This window comes from Orbicella faveolata, unplaced genomic scaffold, assembly GCF_042242905.1.
Source record: "Orbicella faveolata isolate gen_17 unplaced genomic scaffold, um_ofav_v1 contig_2, whole genome shotgun sequence".
Classification (NCBI taxonomy): domain Eukaryota; kingdom Metazoa; phylum Cnidaria; class Anthozoa; order Scleractinia; family Merulinidae; genus Orbicella; species Orbicella faveolata.
The window spans coordinates 6756661-6783229 of record NW_028301547.1 but is presented as its reverse complement, the minus strand read 5'-3'; the positions used below and the strand labels follow the sequence as shown (position 1 = coordinate 6783229).

The 26569-nt window shown below is 37.9% G+C and overlaps 1 protein-coding gene across 1 annotated transcript; it reads right to left on the bottom strand.

Annotated features, from left to right (window-relative positions):
- Positions 1-722: 722 nt before the first annotated feature.
- Positions 723-24629, bottom strand: LOC110049774 (uridylate-specific endoribonuclease A-like). The gene is made up of 9 exons (XM_089289224.1): positions 24484-24629; positions 23966-24147; positions 17086-17210; positions 13194-13287; positions 4293-4417; positions 3649-3910; positions 2565-2711; positions 1074-1217; positions 723-878 (listed from the first exon to the last, which is right to left on the bottom strand). The coding sequence occupies exons 1-9, from the start codon at positions 24534-24536 to the stop codon at positions 871-873; spliced, it is 1140 nt and encodes a 379-aa protein (XP_089145350.1). The 5' UTR covers positions 24537-24629; the 3' UTR covers positions 723-870.
- Positions 24630-26569: the final 1940 nt, after the last annotated feature.

Here is a 26569-nt window from a genome sequence, read left to right as displayed (position 1 = left end):
TGCGCTTTATTTTTTTTTTCCAAATTGGCACCGTCCTACCCAAGTAAGTTTTGGTCTAAAATTGGCTAACTTGAGAATTTGATCGCGCACGTGGTAATACGAGATGTCGACGTAATTCTTGGATGATACACTTCTAATGCTTGAGGTGAGGTTGTGATCTAACGAGTGGCAACCAAAAACTATTGATCAAGGGAAATTAAAAGCGGCAAAGCTTTGAGAAAGGTTGGCGGGGGTGGGGGTGGGGGTGGGAAAACAAGGAGTGGGAGGACACATCATGTAGATAGAGAAGTTAAATGAAGGAAATATAAAGTTAAGAGGATTATGCATTTTTTACAGGCCAACTAGCCTTTTTTGTCTTTGTATTTATCAGTCTACAGCAAGAGACCATGATCATCGTCTCTTGTCGAAAGTCTGTTCTCTCCCCCATTATTCATCAGTGAGATATTCAGGCTGACTTACTAATTCAGCTTCACAGCTGCCTCTTGTTGATTTTGCAAGGGGGCAGACGGAAGGATTATTGAATCAAGTTCGGAGAAAAGCGTACAACGGGATCATGTTGTTATGTTACGGTACTGAAGCTGGCGCTCTGCCGGGAAAGAGGCGGGAAACAACCTCTGTTGACTTCCTTCATCTTTTGTTGTCTCTCAAATTCCCCATTAAGCATGAAAAATTAAAAAAAAAAAACTGCTCTGTACTTAAATGAAATGGTCAACACAACACTCCACGATACTACATCTTTATTTTTATTTCTCAGCCACGATGCTTATTTCATTACAATATTATTTCTTTATATATTCATTATCAATCCATGTGAGGTGGCACTGATATTCTCTTTCATTTTAGGATGGTCCGTGCACTTTCGTTTATATTTCATCCCTCTGTGAAGAAGAAAACAGGTAAAACGTTGTTTTAGCACGACACAAGCACAAAATCGTACACTTTTTAAAGAGATGTATCATATTCTGCGAGCAATGCAGAATCCATGGTCAGTTTGCTTATAATTTAGTTTACTAGTACTAAGTTCAGTTGCGACATTTGCACTGGGAAATTCAACTAATTTAAAATATTCTTACTTGGAACTCCTACGAAGCAATGGGGGACACCGTGACCAAAGTTTTCGTCAAAACAACAACCTTTTCCTTCGCACTCACTCCTGCTTATTCCCGGGAAGCCGCAATCTTTCCTATTTTGGGGAAGGATGCCGTGACATCTGTGGTCTGTTAAGAGAAACAAAATGCAGTTAAGGACAATGCATATGCATGCTAGGTATTTGTACAGTCTTGGCTGATTTCATGGGACTATCGATATCTGACTTCTCCTACTGTTTCTACAAAAAAAGTTGAAAATATTTCAATTTTTCTAAACAGTGATGAAACCACCAGTGCAAGTTTTGGAGAACGACTGATGTCCTGGAAACAACCATCTGTAGTGGCGAGTGTTTTCGCAATTTTTTAGTTCGAGTTGTCAGAAACTTCTACGAATGTTTCAGTAACTCTGTAGCAAAAATGAGTGGGAAAATAATTTATACTTCTTTTAGAAAATACTGCCAGCAAAAGAAAGGAAAAATCATTTGTTTATTTCGATAATCAAACTGTTGATAATTATTAGAGGATATTGAGGAAAATATGGGGATTTATTGGTGGCGAGCAGATCATTGCTTTCTTATCATTCCATTCCTGACCAAGTTTGTTTTCCTATTTAAATCACTCTCTGACAGCCCAGCGAAGCGATCTGCCATTTTTCGCAAAAGAGCGTGGTTACAATTACACCGGAGCAGAATATTAGTTGCAGCGAAGTACATAGGTTACGCATGAGCAGACCATTATTCAGAGGCATTTGTTTGCAGGTATCTTGGTAGGCTAAACGGCAATAAAAAGAAGAAAACGATGCATCGAACAAATATTTAACAATAACTGTCTAATCTCTTGCGCGCTGATTGGCTTAATTTTATCATCACTAAGAGTACAAACAGTTAAAATTTTAATTTATGCAAGCTTTCAAGTTCAACTTTCAGCTGTGAAACTGTCAACTTTTTAATCAATGAACTTTTGTAAGTGGCCAATCAAAAAGCATGAAAAGCTATTGACAATGTTCGCGTCATTTTGAATAAAATTCACTTATCTTTGTTTACGGCAAGTTTACGATGTCTTTTCCCCTCATTTATTCCCGGCATTTGATGGGGTCTTGTTATTGTAAAAAATAAATTGACGTCAGTTTTTTATGCGTCTGTCTTCTTATTAATGATAAATTTCCTCATAAAATTGTCAAAGTTTACTGCGGAACCACTCGCCCGAGGCTCGTAGTTCCACAGCCACTTTGACAATGTTATGAAACAATTTATCGTAAATAAGAGGACAGACGCATAAAAGACTGACGTCAGTTTGTTAAATAAATTATCCTTGCTCGCGCTTCAGTTACGTCTACAGGTCGTGCTATTGTAGCTTTGTTTTTCTTTCGAGTTATAGCTACGGCTTTTGGCGAAATAGTGGTGATAATTAAAAGGTAGATCTAAGAAGAGTTTGCATAAAGAACTATAAGAAACTATGGTAATATGGTTTTCCTACCTGAAGGATAAAAACACCAATAGATGTGGCCACCATACTGTTGACTGTCGAAACAGCAGCCCCGTTCAGCACAGTTGTGGTGGTCTATCCCAAGCCATCCACAGTCCGTCCGGCTGGTGGGTGGAATACTTGAGCAGACAGGATCAGCTAAATTAAAGAGAAATATTACAAGGACGACTTCAAATGTGCGCCATTAGGTGAACGGATATGAGGATAGTGAAAATTGCTAAACTGACCTATAAATGAAAACGTTTCTGCGTCAAAATATTATTAATATTTTTTTTATCAAAAAAAGAAAAGAAAAAAAAAAAACTAGAAAATACCAAATTTGGGGACAAACCTAATTCACAACGTAAAGTTTCCATAGCAACATCGAATTTTATTTTCATCACTATAAATTGCAGATAAAGTCAAAAAGTTCTCTGGTAGAGTGGATCCCGTTTTAAGGAGACCCTTTATAGACATAAGCACTTTTTCATGTGTGTCAACTCTAAATTGTCTGAACCCTGCTAGGAAATGAGAGCTTTCTCAGTCAACTATACGATTTTATTAAAGTCAAGAGCTATTTCAAACCATCACATTGTCGAGTATAGATTTAAAAAAAAAAAATGATAGATCGAGACATTTGACCTTTTGAATCAGCTCCAGGTTTCTCGAATATCACCTTAAGTAACTTTAAGAGCCCAGTTAAGGAAAAAATACATCATCCCGTTACTTCTACGTACATTGTATGTCCTTGACGTTTATTTTTTTTCTGAGAACTCGCTTAATGCTGGTAGCCTGATCATAGGGAAATTTTGCGTGTCTTTTAGGTATCCGTACTAACCACGTACCACTAGTAATGAACAATAAATTCAAACTGAGGGAAATTACTTGAGGTCTACACGCGAAAATTCGCCAGTTTTGGCAGCGTCACGTGACGGGCTTAGACCAACCACTCTGAAATAAACAATTCAGTTTTAAAATTTGTATCATTGTAATCTGCTAGATTACATCACATGACTCTTAGCCCTCGCTGATAAGGAACTAGTCCCATCATCTCAGCCAAAATCACAAATAGTTGGTCACTTAAATTGACACTTACAAACAACAGACGGCGGGAAAGCTGTGCAAATCTTGCCTGTTTTCGGAAATTTTTTAGTGTCCTTTTCAATGGCTCTTATTGTCACCGTGCTCTTGTGGATTTTGCAACTGCAGTCCGTTACTCCAACACCTGTTTTAAATAGCACAATAGAGCAGAGACTGAATATGGCAAAATCAAATGCTGGGCTGGTTCCGACGAACATGCTGCTGTCAAACTTCTTTGTGTGCCCATCCCACTCGAAATTTAGGCTCATAAAGCTTGGCTACGGAATAAAGCAAGATAAAATCGAGTTAAAATATATATTTGGCAAGAGAACATAGCGCGTATTTTATAACCTGATGCGAGCGAACTAAGTAATTAGTTATCAGAATTATGTTACTCCTTTTATCATTATGCCGTTTCACAGTACAGAATAATATATATAATTCTGGAAGAAAACCGAAGAGTTTTCGACGGCATAGCAACAGCGCTCAGTGTTCAAACAAAGGTAGAGACTATCGTGTATTAATTGATAAATACTCACATAAAATTGTGATTTTTTTACGACAAGCATTTACAAATGTTTCAGACTGATACGCTGAAATACTCCTATAAAATACTACAGTTTATATAATAAAGGTGATTATACATACATTAATACTGACCTCTGTGTTATAAGTGTAGGAATTGACGGTTACGCCTTTTATTGGACTTGGACTTTTCAATTGCTCGAGGTAAAACTGGTACCAGTTGTGGAATCCTGAGTACGCTTTCTTCTTCAGCTTTTCACCTTGGAAAAGTTAGAGTTGAAATACGGCGAAAATTTTTAGCTGCACATGTAGTGCCTCAGTAAGTGATCACTTCCTTAGATTTAAAAATAAGTTAAGGCGGCTGATCATGTTGCTTTAGACTACTTTAATTTATCAAATAGATTTCACTAACAATTACGGGCTGGGTGGCGAGTAGGCAGTGGTTATTGGTGGTTATTATAAAATGTTCGAGTAATTGCGCGCGCTGTGATTAGTCAGTTCGAGTTCATTATAGCTCCATAAAGCACTCTGCTTACGTCACGCGCGTGCATTATAACTCAACATATGCACGCAAGCTACGTCACGAAAATTTTGCCCTGGACAAAATTTGAGAATCAGCTAGTCCGTTCGCCATTATGGCTGAAGAATTTCCACGGTTTCAACTCGGGTTCGAATTCCTGAACGCCGAGAAAAGTAGCAGCGTTAAGGAGTCTCAAAATGAGGCACCTGTTCCAAAGAAAAAACGGTTTGCAGAACTGACAGAAGCGGAGAGAAACCGGCTTTTGGTGGAAACGCAAGCAAAGTCTACGAAGAGCTCGACAAATTGGGCAGTAAACGCTTTCAAAGGTATGAATTTACGTAAACATGACTACAATCCAATACACATCTCAAACACTAAAACTTAAAACCTGTTTTAATTTAAAAGGCAGAATGACGAAAAAAGCACATTACAATGCTTCCTAAATAATGAGTTATACTGGCTTATCTACATCTTTGTCAACAAAAAGCAACATTTCACTTGTTTATACAATTAAATGTTTTCTAGCAGCTGTTGCGTATATCATTTAACAGTTAACCACTCGAAATACGCTTTCGAAGATTATTTTTGCTGTAATAATTTCTTTAGAACCGTTCTGACTTTTTTTAGAAAACGTTTGTTTCTTGCCACAAAGGGAACGGTTTTACTTTTCATTCAGCATTTAAGCCAATAAAAAGAAAGCATGTACATGTAAGGAGAATACTTATTTTGATTAATTAAAATTCGCAATCCTTTTCTTGTTTAATATGTCTTTATGTTAATGTGGTGGTTTACATTTTATAAAAGAAATAAAAAAACTTGCCCTTCGTGCATTGTTGAGTTATATAAGCACTTGGGAATTTTTAAAAACACTCGAGAAGTGCGAGAAGCACTCGGCTGCGCCTCGTGCTTCTCTATGCACTTCTCTCGTGTTCTTAAAAATTCCCGCGTGCTTATATAACTCAACAATGCACTCGGGCGCGTTTTTTATTTCTATATTATTATTATTGAGTAAACAACAAAAAATAAAAAGTTAGTTGTCTGTCAACTGCCTTTTTTTTCCACAGCTAGCCACCCTCTCAGGAGCAGTCGATGAATCAAAAGAATGGGTTTTCAAATTTTGCTACAATGTTTCTCTCTAACTCTTCCGCTCAGTTAGGAAGTACTTTTGGCAAGTTACAAAAGGTGTGTGCCGCGTGCGCAAAGTTTCTTAAGTTCCTATTTAACTACATTCGCATTCAGTAATATTTCCCACTCAGATATTTTTCAAATTTTTGCTGCAGTTAGATAAAAATTCGTTTTTCAAATAACTTTGTCGGTTTAAAATCCGGGAGGATGCTGCATCATACGAAATTAACACTAGCCTTAAAATAGATATTTTCCAGAAAGTTGGAAAGATGACGTCACCAGCTACGTGAAAATTTCTAAATGTGCATTTCATGTCGGTTGGAGGACATAAATTGAGAAATTTGAAAGCACTTTTAATATTTGAAAGGATAATGGTATAGAGCATTTAAAAATGCCTAGGTTACGTCTCCATCTCACAATTTAAAGGGGGCTATTCTTCTTAGGGTAAAAAGTGGAAGACTAGAACGAAAGTTATATCTTTTCTTGGTTAGAACGTACAGAAACTTAAAATTGCGAGTTGGTAAATATAATTTAATTTAATATATTGGTTAGAACTTTACAATAGAAATGAAAGCCGGAAAAATAAACATACAAAACCACAATTAATAATATATATATATATATATATATATATATATATATATATATATATATATATTTATATATAGATACTCTTTGCAACCTTGTGGTCGTTGCGTCACCGGTCACGTGATTGGAACGTGCCTTTTTTTCAGACGGCTTCCTGAGGCATATTTTTTGTCTCAAGTTGTAAAATTTTTAATACAATTTTTGGAAAGAGCCAATGTTATTTTCTTCCCTTAGGAAACATGCAGACGAAATTTACAGTTGAATAGTTTGATTGTTTCCTGTTCGATGACTTTATAATTTACAAATTAAACCAAACTTCGATAAGAGGGTTCCGATGTCTGTTTTTTTTTTCAATAGCATTAATAGCTGTTTAATATCTTTACCGCTTCACAGCTGGAGTTGATTTTGTATCGCCGTCTGTTGCTTTTTAATGTTTTGCAGTGACTAATTTTATTTCGCCGTAGGTGATTTTCTTATTCCGTCAGTTGATTTTGTTTTACCTGAGTTGATTTTGTTTTGCCGTCTGCTGATTTTTAATGCTTTGCAGTAACAAAACAATACATGGATAGGTTTAAAATAATCGTCCGACAAATTTCTGAGGAATCACCTTAAAGCGAAATATTATATTACCCTGGAGCTCTGACAAAAAAATTAAAAATTCATCTAATGGAATCGCGAGGACTGTTCAGTCAGAAAAAAACAAAAATAATAGTAATAATCTACGCAACAGGCCTCTCAGGCCGCCATTTCATCGTCACGCAACGTAAAAGCTTGGAAGTATCCCATTTGCGAGTTGTCCTAAGCCTCTCTACCAAAGCGAGGCCTGGTGCACAACCATTCAAATTATGAGTTTAATTTGTATGTGAATGAAATCTGATTTTAATGCTCCCAGCCCATGAGATCAAAGAAGACAACAACAACTATTGATGGGAGAAAAGGGGCAGGGGATGAAGTGCTCGAGTTGCCAATAGGAATCTTACAGGATGACACGGTTCAGGTGGTTGGCAACGAGGGGACCTAAACAATAAGAACATTATTTAGCAACAACCGGGCTGCGGAGAGGTCCTAATCCTCTGTCTGGGGTCCTAATCCCCAAGCCCTGAGAGGTCATAATCCTCTCCCTTCTTTCCAGGAGTACCTGTAGTCCCCAGGCTACTGAGAGGTCCTAATCCTCTCCCTGGAGTCCTAATTCTCAGGCAACAAAGAACGCAGCAACAATAAACAACACAAATATGGTTCCTTGGTAACAAGGCCATGCCGGGGGGGGGGGGGCTTTCTGCCACCATAGCTGGCCATGTGAGTCTATGGGGCAGTGGGGCGACCTATGTGGAGCATTTCATCCACACAAATACACGAAGTGTATTCCCAATAGACGAACAATACATGAATATAATAAGCTTATGAATATGTAAATAGAACAACTAGAAGACTTCAGCCACTTCACATGAAATTCAGTCATCAGAGAATAACTGACAGAGAATTAATCTTGTATTAACAAACTGTGGTCAGAGAGTGGTCCTGTTGCCTGTGAAAGCGATATTCCTTTGTCTGTATAAAGTTTATCAGCTGTTGAACCGAATAGTCGGTTAGTTCTGCTGTTAGTTCTGCAGCGTCGGCAACCGCGTCCGTGTTCTGAACGCGAGACCTTCGACCGCGGTGAATCAGTGGCATTAACCTTGAACACGAAATAATTTACGGTAATCTTAAACGTAAATTCGTGGGAATAAACCAGAATGAACTGTGGTCTTGTTGCCAGTGGAAACAACATTCCTTTGTCTGTAAAAGTTTCTCAGCTGTTGAACCGAATCGTCGGTTAGTTCTGCGGCGTCGGCAACCGCATTCATGTTCTGAACGCGAGACCTTCGACCACGGTAAATCGGCGGCATCATCCTTGGACACGAAATAATGTACGTAAATCTTGAACATAAATTCGTGGGAAGAAACCAGAATGAACAGAAACTCCGAATAGAGCGACGTTGAGACGAAAAATTTTTCACAACACTGACGCGAAAGGTGAATTTGATCTTTCGACACAGTGAGAAAGTGTTTGTCTTACCAGGATATTGCGTCACAGAAATGTATGTTAAGAACACATGGGTCATATAACTTCTCTGACCTCCCTTTCATTGTTGTTCACATTGACCTAAATTTATATTACTTATAAATTAGCTTTCATATAAAAGGATAGGCACTTTGACTCACTTTGAGAAAGAGGCTAAAGATAATTTGGAAATGGTCCATTCAAACGTGCTCTATCCAAAAAAAGAAGTACCTTGTCACGCTAAAAGTCTGTAAAACGTCAATTTGATTCTTAATAATTTTCAGGTGAAATTGTCTTAGTTAGTGTCTTCAATTGGAATACAATCATGCAAGACACTGTTGGACGAATGCTTTCCCCAGAAAAAGAAGCGAGCAATGATGATATTTTAACGGGAAGCTTTCTCACCCGTAGGTGATCTACAGAAAGGTCCCGATCCAAAATAACATTAAATTATTAAAAAATAAATACACAAATTAAAAAAATATATTAAAAATACAAAAGTAAATTATAGACTAATAGATTTAAAAAAATTACTTTTAAACTGACATATGGTGTCAGAGTTCTTCAAGTCACTGTCCAAGGCATTCCAGTCTTTAAAGGCATGATAACAAGTTCTCTGTTTACCCCAGTTCCGTTTTACTGTTGGAAGTCTAAGATGATCTTTGGAGCGAGTGTCATATCTATGGACATCGCTATTTCTAGATAATTCCAATTTGTGAGATGTAATTCCATTCACACATTTATAAACATACAAGCAGCGATGGAAGTGCCTGCGTTGATTTAAATTTAACCAGCCAAGCTGACTGACAGCATCGGTTGCAGAAGAATACAATGGTTTATTTAGAACAAGTTTTGCCGCCTTGTTTTGCAACACCTGCAGGTTGTTCATTAAAACAGCGTTATCCTTATCGCCCCATACCAGATCAGCATAATCAAAGATTGGAAGAACAAGGCTATTGTAATAAAGAAGGCGTGCATTATACGGCAACAAGTGCTTAATCCTACGCAAAAGACCTAGTCTCTGGTTCACTTTAGATGTCACATGTTCCACATGTTCGGTCCAGGTAAAGTTAGAGGATAATACAACCCCTAGGTATTTAAAACTTCTAACACTATCGAGTTGATTATCAAGAACAGAAACCGAGAGACTGTTTAACTTGCGCAACTTGGAATCACTACCAATAAGCATTGCTTTGGTCTTATCAACATTAAGAGTGAGTTTGTTATCATTTAACCAGATAGCAATAGAATACAAGTCGGCATTTAGGGCGCACTCTAGACCAGCTGGGTTTGAGTCATAGCAATAAAGCACTGCGTCATCAGCATATAGGGCTACCTCCGAGTGCCTGATGACAGTGGGCAAATCGTTTATATATATAAGAAATAACAAAGGGCTCAGTATGCTGCCTTGAGGTACGCCATGCGTAACAGGTAACAAATCGGACAGTTCCGGACCGCAAGATGTACATTGCATTCGTCCATTAAGATATGACTCAAACCATTTAGCCGTGTCAGAAGTTACCCCAAAAGACGACAACTTTCGTAGCAAAATTGTGTGGTCGATCGTGACAAAGGCCTTGGACAGGTCCAAGAATACGGCTCCACACAGTTTACCCCTTTCCATATTCAATAAAATTTCATCGGCAAAACTAGAAACAGTGTTAACTGTTGAATGTTTAGGCCGAAAACCGAATTACTTTTCGTTGAGTAAGTTATGTTGGTTAAGATATTGATAAAATTGATGATGCACAGCCCTCTCTAGGACTTTACTGAGAGTTGGTAAAATAGAAATAGGGCGATAATTAGACGGGCTGGTACGATTACCGGCTTTGAAAAGTGCTGTGACTTTAGCGCATTTCCAGATGTTAGGAAACTCGTTGGTTGCAATTGACAAATTTAACAATTTCGTAATTGATGGAGTTATAGTTCGAGAAGCACATTTCAGTAAACGGGCACTTATTCTGTCTAACCCGATGGCCTTGTTGCGCTTAAGGGCACTAATCTGTTGCAGAACAAAGGAATGGCTTACGGGTCTTAACCCAAAAAAATCCGTGACTGGTTCAGTAACATTGAGTTTCACAGGATTTACATAACTGAGAGATTGAGAGAATTTTTCTGCCAACAATCTTCCAACAGAAGCAAAGTAATCGTTCAGAGCTGTAGCGATGGATTTGGGGTCAGTATATTGTACTCCACTTGAAATTATACACTGCGGGATGGATAAGGGATAAGGGACAAAGACACAACCTATATGACGACCGCATGGAAAAACTGCCAGCCGAGCAAACAGAAGAGCTTTCACAAAGTAGTCTAAAAGACAGAACACAACAAAACTGGGAAGACAAGCTAAAATGTAGCAATTAAGCAGTCTGGCAAAGAAGGATTTTTCTACGGCAATACTGGAAGAAGAAGACTTCTGACCTTAGAAAAAACCAAGAAATTTTTCCAAACTTTCAAACCGTTTCATGGAACTAGAAAAGGGGTCAAGGGATCTGATATTAACTTAAAAGTTGATGGCAAGATCATTAGCAACCAAAAGACTGTTGCGGAAATATTAGCAGATCACTTTGCAACGATACCAAGAATTATCGGAGATGTCACCGTAAGAGACTCCTTAAAGAGTGACTTAAACAACCATCCAAGCGTCCTGCAAATACAATTGGCGAATAGGTTAGATCTGATGATCGAGTCCAATCCAGTTAACCAGGTACAAGTTAGAAGTGCTCTGGAGTCATTTAATGCGGGGGAAAAAAGCATCTGGGTGCGGAAAAACTCGCTAAACCACTGGCGAATCTGTACAATTCATGTATTTCAAATCGTCAATGGCCAAGCTACTGGAAAAAGGGGAAATGGACGTCTGTCTTAAAGAAAGAGGATCCACAGGATGGTGGGAGCTATCGACCAATAACTGTCCTCCGGTGGTTAATGAGGTGTTTGAGCAGCTTCTTAGCGATCAGAATTCAAAGAAATAGACCACGTTCGATATATTTTAATATGCCGAATTTTAAAAAATTCAGCTTGGCAGTGAGGCTTAAAGGACACAAACAAAGAAAATTGAATAAGCATGTTTATTCATTTCTTTTGTTTGTGTCCTCTAGGCCTCACTATCTAGCCGAATTTTGATATATCGAAAGTGGCCTATTTGACAGCCGTTTGGATCCTCGAATCACGGCATACCGTAAACGCCATAGTTGTGAGGCAACACTGATAAGCCTTATTGAAGCGTGGAAATCAGCACGGGATAACCAACAAACTGTTAAGACCTGTTAAGATCTTGTCTACCGACTTGAGTAAGGCTTTTGACTCACCCCATCCTTCCCTTATGATCAGCAAACTAAACGCGTATCGATTTCCCGAGGAACTGCTTGATCTACTTCAATCCTACCTATGTGATCGACTGAACCGAGTGAAGTAGGGAACTATTAGAAGTGAGTGGAAGCAGACTGATAGGGGTTGTCCTGTAGGGGTTGTCCCCTGCTGTATGAAACAGCTGGGGACCCGAAAATAGCTTACACCAACCTTATGAGGAATGCCAATAGGGCCTCCGAGTGGTATGCTAGCAATCTGTTAAAAGGAAACCTGAGCAAATATCAAACTATGACTTTAAAGCATAACAGGACAGAAAGTAACATTCCATTACACTTTCAAGGAAGCAACATTGAATTTTCCGACTGTCTTAAGTTGTTAGGAGTCACCATAGACGATCAGCTGAATTTTAATATTCACATTAATGAATTCTGTAAGGCGAGTCAAAGGGTCGGCGTAAATTTCTTCTAAATCACCATCTCTAAAAGTGTGTCGCAATATTGCGAAAAGTAGCTTTAGGAAGGCCATATGAGCTAAACAAGATTCTTCTTCCAACCGCACGCGCTAATGACGCCAGTGGGTCATTGATACGCATGCGCGCGTAGTTGTCTCCAGATTTTATGACGTCACAACGAAGAAAAACAGCCCTCGTTTTTTTCGCGTTCTCTTCGGTGAAATTTTCCGAAAGTTTGTATACTTCATGATATAGATGCCTACTTCACAATATCATTTTTTGGCAAATTTTTATCGAGCGATTTCTGTTTTTTCATCAAACATAGGAACGTTAAAGTTTTTTACGAATCCACTGGATAAAATTCTCATTTAATCAAATTAAACTATCGGCCGAAATCGTTTTCACAAGACTGTCGAGTTTAAAGATATTTTACCAAGTGCAACTCTACAAAGGGAAGCAAACGGGTGGAAAGTGGCAAAAAATGGTTATCTTTACAACTGGTTGTTGCCATGGCAACAGTCTGCGATAGACTCATATGAACGAAAACGAAACCCTGGTGTGTTGCCAATCTTTACTGCGAATGCCAGGAGCTTAAACCCAATGGTGTAAAAAAAACATTGTTCATTTGTAGTTCTTCATCCGTTTATAGGTGTAGATACTGTTAATACCGTGAGGAGGCCCCTTAAGCAACTCGCTCAGAGCGAAACCAAAAATATACCACTGTGTGTACTGCAATATTACTTCTCAGGTCTATAACTAATATCAACGGACGGGATGTTAACAAGGGTATTAGTAACAGAACAAAGCGGAGGAGTCGACCTAGGGGTTATACACTTGTATGCTTTAGTAGACAAAGACATTTTGCTAGTGCCTTATTCTTCAATTGTCTAATTTATGATCAAAGAAGATCTTCGACACAACATCCTCGACCAGGAATTAATTTGGATCTATGAAAGCAGGGTCCAGATTAACACATTTACAACTGTTGACCACAGTACCTACCAATGAATACATGTTGAAAGCCTTTGCCGGGTTGGCTATGAGAAAGAGGTCCAAACCACAACTTCCATAAAGTGTTGATAAAAGCTGTCCGATCCTTTTGAAAAACAAAGCGCAAAAAAATTATTAGAGAAATAGTGTTATCCTCAACGGCGGCATGACTGAAATTCCGCGTGTAAAATTAAATTCCGTCACTTTCATACACTTACATTATTAGGTTTGAAGTGAATTTCTAGAATAATAATATGCAAATTAGGAAATGGAAGAGGAGTTTCAATAATCTCAAACTACACAAAACATAAGCAGTGTAAAACACTTTTATAACAGAACAATATACTTTGGTTAACTTTTAATCCTGGGTTAGCGTTAACCGGCTCAGTTCAGAACAGCCCGGCCCTGATTACAGTTAGTTAACCTAGTTTGAGCCCGTGATCTAATCGAAAAGCTGGTACTTGGTCAGCGGTTAACTTAAAAAACACGTGACCTCGATGAGCTCAAAACTAGAGCCCACAATATGGTGACGTAATACTGGTCAGCGAATACCTTGTTTTGACAGGTGTCAATTGACCATAAAATGGATGTCCGATATCGAAGTTGTACGCTGTAAACCAAGGCGGCATGTCATATTAGCTAAAGTAGGGCCGCCATGTTGTGCGACGTCGTCGTCGACGTCGTAGTCGTGCGTACGCGCCCACGAGCAATACTGCTAACCATTTTACCATGAGAAAGCAATTGACGGGTTTCTATGAGTATGGGGCTCCCATTGCTTATTTGCAGAAAATGCGTTTTAGAGGCCGGCATTTAATCCACTAATTGTCATCTTTGGATTTTTCTGCGTGACTGAAACCCGTCACTTCAACTTTTTAATCCTGTTCAGATTTGTTGTCAAATTTGATTTAAACATAAGTGAGTTGCGTGAACTGAGAGCTCGGACCCTTCAAAAAAAAAAAAAATGCTAAAAATGCTAAAAACAGCCTGTCACAAATAGGTCCAAATGCTTGAGTCTCCAAGGTCTGCAGTCCCCTTAAGGGCCCATTAACCAATCTTTTCGAGCCGTTGCTAAGGAAAATCTAGTCTCATCTAACCTCCTCATTTTTAGTTAGTTCAGAGTTATTTCATGTGTTTCAACTTTTTCATGACCAGTAACACTAGTGATGACGTCATCAGGCCACGCCCATGGTCATGTGACTAATACAAGAAAAAGACAAAGGCTCCCAGGCAAATTACTTTCTCGGGATTTTTTTCATTGATTTAATATTCTAATTTAAATCCTCATTACGCTATGCATCGATTTGTTTCATTTCTAAAAGGTCAGAGTTTGAGAGCATTTCAAAATTTTGAAAAATTCGTAATTTTCTGAAAAAAGCATGATTTCGAAAAAGGAATGCATAGCTATGTTGCCAAGGTTGGCTGTAATCGAAATTCGTCGAAGAAGGCTGGATTTAATGAAAAACCGCGTTTCCTTTAGCATTTAAAGACACCGGAAGTGCGCCCGATATCTATTGAAAGTTACCCTATCAGCGCGTGCGCAATTTACACTACCAGCACACTTCGGTAAGATCAAACAAAGCCACACGGAGTTAGTTTTTTCTTTCTATTGCTCTTGTTTTTCTGTCTTTCTATTATTTTGTCCATGCTTGTACTTTTTTTACTTTGCATTTTGCGAAACACAAAAAAAAACATCTAAAATGTACGCGAATTTGCAAGTTTTTGAGTTGTTTTTATTTTCCGTGCTCAGGCTGACGTAAGTGACCGGAAGTGAAATTTCATCTCCTTAGCAACGCGCGCGAGCGTGCGCATGAATCGGTTAATGGGCTCTTAAATTAATAAACAAATATGGTGTCTTGAATCTGTACAGCGTGGTTGAAACTAGTATTTCCAAAATCAATTGCACCAAAAACCGTAAATAGTCGTCAATTCATTGTCGGTTTTGTATCTCTCTTTCGTAGCCAAAACTGATTAACCCTCAAGCTGTCTGACCCATATCTATCTACCTATCTATCTACTGCTCTTCACGGAAATCTTACATTAGGAACGCGAAGAATGGTTACACAGGAATGCTTTACACAGGAATGTTCCGATTCACACTATACCCTCGTCTCCACGTGACTTTGGTCACGAAAACCAGAACTTGGTTAGGAATCAACTTAAAAGAAACATGTGACATCGATGAGCTCTAAACTTGAGCCCGCAATATGGCCACGTGATGCCAGTCAGCGGATACCTCGTTTTGACAGGTGTCAATCGGCCATATCATGGATGTCCAAAATTTTTAAAAGAAGTACGCTATAAACCAAGGCTGCATGTCTCTGTCAACCTAGTAACTGGAGTATCGCCGCCATCTTGCTCGACTCCGCCGTCGTTTTGGATTCATTTAAAAAAAAATTGCATATGTTTTTCTGACAAAATAGTCAAATCCGAAATGGCAAATGCAGAATACCGGATTATTCAACGGAAAAAAGGGGTGATATAAAGCTTTTAACGAACATTTATCGCACGTGTGTTTTTCTTGTTGTGCAAAAAATATTAGGAAAATACAACAGTAGACATTGCATCTGATAAGAACAAGTCTTAAATATTTTCTTTCATCAGACTTGTCCATCTATATGCATTGCCATTTCTCTCTGTGACAAAAAATATTACAAGTTCTTTATTAGGCAGGAGTGGACTACGACTGCATCGCATTTAACTTGTATTTCGGGGAAAATGAAATGTTTGAGTCAAAAAATGTTTTGACACTCCGAAATCTGCACGTTCCTTAAAGTCAAATTACCAACTCTTCGTGCTCATTGACATCTTTATAACTCTTTAAGAGCTGTAAGTTAACTCTCCAGCCATTATTTGTACCTTTATAACCCAAATGGACCGGCAAATTGTCGATCCAGATCCTGGCCTAAATTACAATGCGGCGATCTCGACTGGCGACCTGCACTTCGAAAGGAAAAAAATATATACATCGCAGCCGCCCAAACTGTAGCTAGACTACTCCGAATTGTAATGCTAGATGATACACTTCTTTCACTTAAAAATCTTGTCCAGTTTTGGTAAGATAGGACAGCCCTCGAAGCTCAGTCAAAGGTCTCTTGAGTGTTTTAGTCCGGTTCCTGAAGTGACGTCACCAGTAGCCCGACCCAGATCCCACTTTGCGCGGTCGTGAACATAGAAATTACATGCTTAAACGCCTGTAGAAACGCAGGGGTCTTATCAAACGAGATATTTTTTTCTCTGAAGTAATCAGGGAAACTAGTACATTTTATTTAAGGAAAAACACTTTGGGGGTTAGTGGCACTTTAACCCAATGGAATATGTTGTTTTTGCACTTTTTCATTACCTCAGTTAGGTCTGCAATTGGTTCGGCAATATTCTCTTAAATGTCTGTTGGTATAGCATGGACAGTGTGAGAGTTATATTGCTGGTGAGAAGACAGTCCTCTCTGTCACTGAAGTGGCTATCTACACAAATGAGGCGGAAAGTGGCGAAGACAAAGTGATTAAGGAGGATATGACAAGCAATTTTGTTCGACACACTGGTCTTGTTCGTCTCAGACGAAGGTACCGGGCAAGTTAATATGTTGTAGATCAAGTCCAGCGTGTTGTTTTCGTTAGGATTTTACAATACAGTGTGTTTTACCATTGCCTGGAAATTGGAGTCATATTGGAAGGGTGTGAGGTTGGGTATAGGGGGTAAAAAGTTAGTTCAGACTTTGTACAAACCCTAAATATGCCATTGAGGTAGCACGAATGCACATTTACCATCGCTAGGGCGCGAATGTATTACGCAATACATGTACATACATAAATAAACGTTGTCGCTTTATCTCCACGATTTAATATTAATATTTTCTAAAGATCAAGCCCTCAAAAATTAGACTTTCTTTTAAAAGGGTATTTTATACCTGCTGTGGAGTTAGTATCCCATTTTTGTTAAGATATTCCATTGCTTCGTGAACGGGTCCACCTGGTTGCGTTATCAAATCGAGGAAGTCGTCCTGGTTTGTCTTGATATTGTTTTGAAGAAGAGCTGTGAAAAACAAAACAAAAAAACAAAAAAACAAAAGAGAAAAAAAAATTAAAGGAAATTTTTTAGCAATTAGAATCACCTCCCACCTTAAAAAAAACAAATTTAATAACAAATTACTGTCTGTCTCTGTTTCGGTTTCGTAGTTTTGCTTTGGAATTAGGAAAGGGGAACAAGGTGCCCACGCTGGTTTCAATCGTTTCTGTCAGTAACAGCAATCCAGTCAGAGTTACTACCGTTAAACTTTGTGACTGACTGATTTGTGAAATCCAAGATGGCGAGATCAAGATGGCGGACTTTGTGACGTCATTTGACATAATATGACGTCATGAACAACAAAAAATTGTCCTCTTTGTAGGACAAGCCGAGGACCATTTTTTGAAACGCAAAAATAATTTACACCATAATATATCGTATTAGTATAAATCTACTACCTTGCTATCACGAATGCCGTTTTCTGATTGGCTATACGCTACTCACTATCTATTTTACAGCTGTCGCCTTGTGTGTCACTTTTTGTTCTTACCACATTTTTACGTCATCTGTGATCTATTACTGAACAGACGCACGGCAAAATGGAATCTATTTGTTTTATATACTAACGAAACAAACTACTCAGACAAAGCTTTTTTATTTCAAAATCTTTCAACATAACTCGAAAGCCAGCCTTTGCCCACTTTGGCGAACACAAAAAAGCCATTTGACGTAATCTATTGTCTATATAAAATGAAGCAAACTCATTAGTTGCTATGCCTAGCAAAGAATAATGTTGGTCCAGGAAAATCACGCACTGTCAAACTTGACTCGAGCGTCACTTTTGGTGGAAAGAAAACTTACAGGGAAAGTAGAATTGAATTGCGAAATATACAAAACTTGAAGAAAATGCTGGAAAAGTCAAGTCAGTTTTTGTCACCAGAGAAGCCTTGTGAGCCGAAAAGCTTGAACGTTGCTTTGAATATTACAATAGTTGAACAATACGCTCGGAAAACTTGTGGTTGCGATCAACACAAGAGGCCATTCGATTCGAGTTTTGACTGAAAGGAGCGTTAGTGACGCTAGAAATTTGTGTGCTCTGTTGTTAATGATTCTCAAATAAGTTTGATATAGTGTTGGAGACACTTAATAGCGGCGATACAGCTTGCCATGAGCTGTAGTGAGCTATACTTTGCTCGCTACTGTGCCCTGAAACGGACTGGAACATTCGCGTCGGAATTTATCTTAACTGATCTTACGAAGTGATGTTTTGATGTTTCATTCCTGACATCAATCTGTGTCAACAATTATTTTGAGACTGAGAAAAGTTGAGTTCTTTAAATAAACTAATCTCATAAACAGTTTGTCTGTTGGGTTTGGTAAATTTGAGACAAAGCAATGTTTTCTTACCATAGGGTAATTTCAAGACAAATTGTGTTTTTGGTTTAGCCTCGCTCGTCTGCTCGAGTATTTTCTTTCTTCTTCCTGCTTCTCGCACCTGTTCAAGGCTTTGACAATATCTTTTTGTACCTTATCTTCCGCCCAGTCGCGTAAAATATTATCTAAATTTTCAAAACTTTCCGCCATTTTTAAATACAGAGGGTAAAACTTTGTAATGATTACGTCAATCGTGCGTCTGTCCTCTAATAGATCATAGGCAAGAACAAATCAAAATGCGAGAATAATTAGGGTTATTATATAATCTGTGATAGATAGTGAGTGCCATAGCAGTGTACCCTTGTTAACAAAATGACGGCCGCTTCTTGGCGTTTTTCAAGTGTTTGTGGAGAGGATTTAGATAAAGTTTTGAACGACTGGTAGATTTATGCTAAAACATTCGCTCTCGATTTCTATGCGCGATAGTTGACGAGGGCGCAGCCCGAATCAACTATCACGCGATAGAAATCTCGAGCTCCTTATAAGGCTTTATGAACCAGATTAAGAAAGTCGTGGTAAAAAACATTTTACGCTTTTACGCTACTGTCGTTTATATTTCATTTTCTGACGGTACGTACGTACATAATCGCTACACCGAAAGTGTCCGTTATCCTAATTAACTGCTGTCCGTTTTAAGCTTTTCCGGTCGGCACAGGCAAAGCTGTCCGCATTAAGCAGGTGTCTATCATGCTACATGATTGTATAGGTGATGTGAATGGCGGCCGACTTTGCCGTAGGTCAAAGATAGACGAGCAAACTATATATTTTCTCTATATCTGCTCTTTTTTTCCCTACTTTAATTTTGCTCAGTCAATTAGTTTTAAGCTAAGCTCCCTGTAATTATTGTGGTAAGGACCTGAATTACTTTTGAACTTAGAAAAACACTTAGGATGAAGCAATTTTGGTTGTTCGTGCTGGTTCCGGGGGAAACACTTGGTTAGTACCCCCTGTTAAGTCAACTCTTAATTCTAAGCGGATTTTTAAATTCTTCCAGCCGCAGTCCATATTTCTTGGCAAATTTTTGGATCGAGTTCTTTTGGCGAGAATACGGCAGCTTTGCTGTTCAAAACATGGCTGACAAGAAGTAAGAATTTAGTATTTTTAAAAAACAAAGTCGCCAATTTTATATAAAATCTTAAAAAAAGGAAATAGTTTAATTGATACATAGCCAACATTTTGAAAGTAAAAATTCTTTTCTCCCTATTAGGTGAATTAACTTGATCGAAAATACCCCACCCTTTAAATTTGTTCGATTCATTCTATTATGGATTTTACAATCATGTTTTTTTTTTTAATATCTAGATCTTACGCATCACTTCAGTTCGGTTTAATGGAAAACGCTTTAGTTATCAGGTAATAATTCAGCAAGCTAGGTCCAATTTAGCAGTTTAGAGCTGCCTCGCAAAAATTTTCGCCATCCATTAGAGTCAATCATCCATCCATTTGAGTCCTCTTGTTTTACTCAGGTATTGCATATTTGTGTTTCAACGTCAGGATGGGGAAAATTGACAATATGTGAGTGAAAAAGAAAACAAAAAAGACATTCCCCTTTGATGTGAAGTATATATGAAATAATTCATATCTGAACTGCGGTTGTAGATGAAAGTGAGGAATGATCATCGTAGTAAATTGTCCAATTTAAGCAATTGGAAAGAAGAAGCCCTGATTTTTTCAGGCTTCTTCTTTCCAATTGCTTAAATTAGAAAATTTACTGCGATGATCATTCCTCACTTACATTCCCTTTTGTTCTTTATTAGTTTTCTTTTCCCTAAGCCTATTCTTCAGTAGTATAGTAGGGACCACGGTATCCGGATTTGTGAGGTGGAATCTCATTAGTGTGAGGTTGAATTAATTAACAGCGATTGCGTCATAGGCTAGCGGGGGAAATCTTATTAACGTGCTGTTGAATACATTAATTATAATATGATGATGTCATATTCTATTTTACTCTTAACAACAGGTTATAAACCGGTTTGACAGGTTTATCAATGATATCATGTTTTATTTTTATCTTCTGGCAGTTCTCGTTGGTGTCACTCTTTTGAGAGGTTTATCAGTGATATCATGTTCTATTTTTTTATCGTATGGCAGTCATGGTCGGTATAACTGGTTTGGTAAGCCTGCATATATTTTGGATAAATGATGTCATAGTTTAATTTTATTACCCTTAAGCTTATACAAGCTGAGGGTTAGGTTTTAGGGTTCCGGTTAGGGTTAGGGTTAGGGTTAGGGTTAGTTTGCAAGTTTGAGTAGTAATCAAGGATATCCATATAAATTTATTTTTTTTCTCACTTAGTTGCGAGGAATATTAAAATTGCTGCTGAAAAAATACCAGGATCTAACATCTCCAAGCTTAAGAATTTGCATTCGGAAGTCAGTCAGTTTTGCGGAGCAACTAGAGCTCACCGAAGGGGAATGGGAGCTATTATTTCACTTTTCGTTCCATCTCTTACTCGGAAATGGGCGTTTCAGCTTAATATATGCAAGTACGATATATGAGCAATTATTTTGAGAACAGGCATTCATCTTCTTGTCATCTCCGGAAAGTATTACAGACCTATTCAAATCAATGCCACGAGATCATTAATCAGTCAGGTCAATTGACACTAAGACTTCTAGCACTTAGACATTTTAGGTCAAATTTAAATATTACTCATGAAAGAAGTAGATTAACTTGCGCGCTCATTTACAAATCATATAAAAGAATTCGATTAGTTCGACCGGTATGAACTATTCCAGGAAATAGGTAATGTTTTTCGCAAATGAACTGTGATGACTTGTAAATCATTTTGAGGTATTGTATACTCGCGTACACTTAATTAACGCTTTGAATACCAACTACGCATATATGCGTAATTAATGGTCGTGTTCTTTGTACCACTTGTGACGTCATCAATTTAAATGTCATCAGATTTTCTTGATAAGCAGAGAGTAGTACTCGGCTAGGCCTTTCCGAAAAATTTTCAGGTTTAGATATCGACGACATTCCGACGTCGCTAATCGAAAAACAACGTTGTCAGTTTTTGGTGCAAAAACGGTGGTAATGTGGTCCACTACGCCTATGATTGATCAAGGTCCATTTCTAGGCTTCGCCCGTAATTAACATCCAACTTTTCACGGCAGCCAAAAAGAACATACAATGCAAAAGGTAGCCAGTGTAAAAGGGCCGAGAAAAACAGAAAGGAAAGGGGCAACAAACAAAATTGAGAACGGTTAATGGCAAAAAAACAAAAAAACAAAAAAACAAACAAAAAAAAAATGCGCATGCCCGGAATTGAAATTTTGCTCAATTTTGTTACTAATCCTCGAAAAATCTCTCCTTTTAGTAAAAAAAGCTTCCTTAGCAAAACTTAGGCTTCTTTAGCGTCATGGCAGCTAAAAAAACTGACTAAACGGTTAAAGACGGTATTTCTTGGCGAAAGTTTGGTATTCAAAGGGTTAGCCATTTCTAGCTTTAGTTTAACACTGTGTGCGTTGTACTCAAAGAAACTTAACTAAATAACTTAACCCTGAATCGTTATTTTACCCTAAGCAACTTGAAATATATCTTACGGATGTACAGTGTATGGTTAGGAATTCGCTTTACCTTTACTAGCCAACCATTCCAGGGAGTTTTGTAACAAACTATTTGTTTGTTTGACTTATGTACACTAAATACAATTCCAGTTATAGGCTTATGTTTTGCGATTTAAAGAAAGCCATTGTTCAGGCGTCATCTTTTCTCGTATTTTTGTTCTTCCACTAACAAAGGCGCGGACAATTAATCTGGTCAAGTTTGATTACTATGTATGCTGATAACCCTGGCTCAAACAGCTTATCATAACCTGCGTAATAAGTTTCGCACCCACATTTTGGCGGCTAGATTTTGGTTCGATCTTGCACCAGAAGTCTATATTCAACGAAACTACACCAAAGCGTTTTTTCTTTATTGGTATTTACTGAGGAAAATATTTTCATCAGTTGCAGTTGCGTTAGCAGTTAATTTTACGGCTAAGTTTTGGCGCCAAGCTCTTTTGGCACAATTTTGATAACACAGGTGTTTGTCGATTGTTGACTTTCATCAATTTTGTGGCTCCTAAAGGAGCCATTGTTGTTTCATCGTTGTTCTACTGCTCAAGAGCTGAGCGTAAAGCTTCCATGAGGAGTGAGATTGTCTTCTCTTTTATGGCCAGTTTCTTGTGGAGTTTTAGCTCCCTTGAATGCTGTATATGCCTTTTAGCCACTCTTGCCATGACGTTTTTGCCCAGCGACACCCGTGAAGTCCTTTCTGGACGAGAGGTTTTTTCATCTGGTAGGAGATTCATCAGACTATTGGCGATAGTGAGAGATCTCTCTTGACTTCTGCCATCGCCCTCTGGATCGATAACTCTAGCTCTTTATCAAGTTCCATCTCTAAAATCAGCGGGTTTTTTTGTCCGCTAAAAGGTTATATAGTCTTAAACTTATGAATAAATCTTTCATAAGTTTACTAGCGCCAATCTCTATGCAGGACATGTAAAAACTAGGCAATCTAAGAGAGGGTCATTTCGTAATTCGCAATTGTATTCTGGCCTTATAATTAAGTTATTTTACCATGCATTTACCTATTACGCAAACGCGTGAAATGCACGTGGGAAGGCGCGTCCGCTCGTGGAAGTCGCATGCGCGCGTGCCTGAGGAAAAAAACAAACAGTACTGGTTTTGGTGCCTTTTCTGCCCTTTCTGCCCCTTCTGTCCATTATGCTGGACATGCCCTCAAAAATCAAAAATAAATTTCGTGTCGCAAATAGTTTTATTCAATTGGTATCTAACTTTCGCACCGCAACAAGTGAAGACACAATGAATTCGATTAAATATGCATTCAAATTCCAGAGAAGGTGTCGGTGGACAAAAACCCATTACTTAAGTGCGAATACTTCGGAGGTTAAAGCTCTAATAGCTTATTATGTTCTTGCCAAGAAGCGACAATCATTTTGTTAACAAGGGTACACTGCTACACTACTCACTATCTACAAAAGAATAGATAGCGAGTGGCGTAGCCAATCAGAGAACGGCATGCGTGATAGAACGCTAGTAGATTTATACTAATAAACAATTAGATTATGAGCTCGAGATAGAAATCTCGAGCTCATAATCTAATTGTTTAATAGAAACACGAATTTAAACCAATCAGCAAAAGTATTTTCTTTGGACTTTTTTCTAAATAGGGGATGTGAATGACGGGTTTTCTTGTTTGTTTCCCTTAAGAGAAGTCAAAGATAAACGGCCAAACTATTCTCTCTTTTGCTTTTCTTTTTCTTTACTCTAATCTCACGTAGTAAATTTTAAGCTAAGCTCCCTGTGGTTGCTGTGGTAAGAGCGTGAATTACCTTTGAACTTTTGAAACACTGGGGATGAATCAATTTTGGTTTTTCCTGCTGGTTCCGGAGTAAACACCGGGGTAGTACTTCCAGTTAAGTCAACTTTTAATTCCAAGGGGACTTTTAAATTGCTTCCCGCCGCATTCCATATATCTTGGCAAACTTTTACACCGAGATCTTTTGCAGTGAAGCTGTGGAATAGAATCGCCCAAAAGAGGGCTGATAAGATACTATAATTTTTTATTTAAGAAAAGTCGGTAATTTTATATTTCAAACAGTTAGAAAAAGGGCAAAATAACATATAGCCAAAATTTTGAAGTAAATCATTCTCCTCTCTCTATTAGGTGAATTAACTTGATTGAAAATATCCCACCCTTTAAATCTGGCCTATTCACCCACTACGAGATGATTTAGGTGCTTCGTGTATATTGCGACCCTTAAACCATGAATTAATTCATTTTAATGTTGACCATTCTCATTTTCTCTCCTTTAAAGCCAGTATATTTAGAAACAAAGATTCAGGTTACCTTTCTCGACAGAGGAGAGTCAGCAAGAACAAGACGCTGAGGATTTTGGCCATCCTCCTGATGAACAACTCGTCTAATGGTTGTAGTCAGAGGTGTCTTTCTTGAACCTGTCTAGGCTTGGAATTAGGCTGGTCATCTTATTTTATGCCTTTTACCATTATGTTTCTATGAATATTTAAATCACACGCATCACTCAGTTCGGTTCAATGTGCTATTCGTGGAAAACGTTTGAATTATCGGGAAATAAACAATGAGCAATTAACTACCAATTAGCTAGATCCGATGCAAACATAACTAGCATTTTAGAGCTGCCTCATGAATATTTTCGCCATCCATTAAAATATCATGTTCCTGTTTAGCCTTGTTGTTTTACGCAGGAATCGCATATTTGTGTTTCAACGTCAGGATGGAACAAACTGTCAATATCTGAGTGACAAAGAAAACAAAGAAAAACATTCCCTTTGGTTATTTAGAAGTTTTCTTTTTTCTTAAGCCTGTTCTGCCGTTTTAAAATGTACAATTATTTGAATTAATCTTGATAAATACATTTTTTTAAAGTCTGCATTCTAGAAATTCCTTTTCCTATCGTGTCAGTAATCTTTTCTCATTTTTTTCTTTTTTTTTTTTAATGAGCCTGACACGGGGTAGTCAGTTTCTATTTCAACTACCCGTTGCTTATTAGAGGCTGCATTATCGTTTGTCTAAGCTCGTAGGAGTGACGTTTTTCTATACTTAGGTCATCAGTTTGGAAAGAAGAAAGTGTAATCTCAAAATTTAACTGATCAAATCTTTCCATAATCTACTTTGCAAAAACTCAGTTTGAAGTGCTATGTTTTCCGTTCTCTGCTCTTTTTAATTAAATTTTTATTCATTTACTTGTTGGAACCTTAGTTAAACCTTCTCAGAAACCCTGCAAAGTTCAGGCAATAAATATCCCGTGGGCAAGTTTATTTTTTAGAAACAATTTCTTTATGAAAACTCTGAAGTTAAATCGAAATAAATCAAGTTGTCAGTGGAATAGATTCCCGTAATGTAGCGCATTTTATACATTTATATTATGTATTTACTTCTTTGCCTTTTCATTGTGGTAGTATGTCACTGAGAAAGTTATTACTTTCGTCAATGATTTAGGCAGATTCCATTGATAATAAACATGAAGAAAAACGCGCCGGAACTGTAGGAGTGATTTTCCTATAATGTTTGTAAACACCCTCATTAACTCGTTCTACAGCGGGTACCAACTCTCTCCATTTAGTTCTCATGTTTCCGTCCCAGTCTGGTGGCGCTGTGGTCGCAATAATACAAATCCTCTCCAATGTAGACATTGGACACTAACTTAGGGTTTCGGACTAGCCAGTGTTATTATCTCCCATTCAATGTAATTTACTGTTTCTGGCATCACATCAAAGTTAATCATGCCTGCCTGCATGCAAGTATGACGCAGCGAACTGAGAGAGAGCTCGCGTCCCACCGAATGTATCTTCGATCGTCATACAAGTAGATATGTTGTTTCCTTTCATTAATTTCATTTTTTTAAAAAACTCGACTCAGTAGTTTTTTTTTTAAGCTAAGCGTGTAAGAAGTCTCCAATACTTTGAGGATAAATAGAGTAACCATCCATTGTATCTGTATATAAATCAGGCCAATATGCCAAAATGACAGTTCTGTAATCATTTTGGAAGCTTTAAAATAACTTTTATCAGCTTCAAGTTGAGATAACACTACAAAGCGGCTTCAAGTTTGAACTGCTATGTTTTTGGCTCTCTGCTGTTCTTATCTTTTCTTCATTTACTTTTTCAAACCTTCTCAACAATGAAAACCTGCAAAGTTCAGGCACTAAATTTCCCGTGAGTATGTGGGGCGGTCCGGCCACAAGCGCTCCATTAAACCCTTTCCATTATTAACGTCTTACTCGCCAACTTTGTTTTTATCGTTTTGCTTTTGTGTTTTCTATTCATTCTTAGATTAAGCCTATTTTGAAAAAAAATGTTTTGTTTTATTTTCTCTGGCAGAACATTGTCATAGGAGGAACGCTATTATAAAATTGAATCAGTGCTGAGTTTCAGCCAAAGAACTTGAAATTTTG

Coding starts and splice junctions, on each gene's coding strand:
- LOC110049774 (XM_089289224.1), bottom strand. CDS start 24,536: ATGGCCAAAATCCTCAGCGTCTTGTTCTTGCTGACTCTCCTCTGTCGA. Junction 24,148..24,483: donor ACTCTCCTCTGTCGAGAAAG/GTAACCTGAATC, acceptor TCTATTCCACAG/CTTCACTGCAAAAGATCTCG. Junction 2,712..3,648: donor TTTCCCGCCGTCTGTTGTTT/GTAAGTGTCAAT, acceptor TCTTTAATTTAG/CTGATCCTGTCTGCTCAAGT.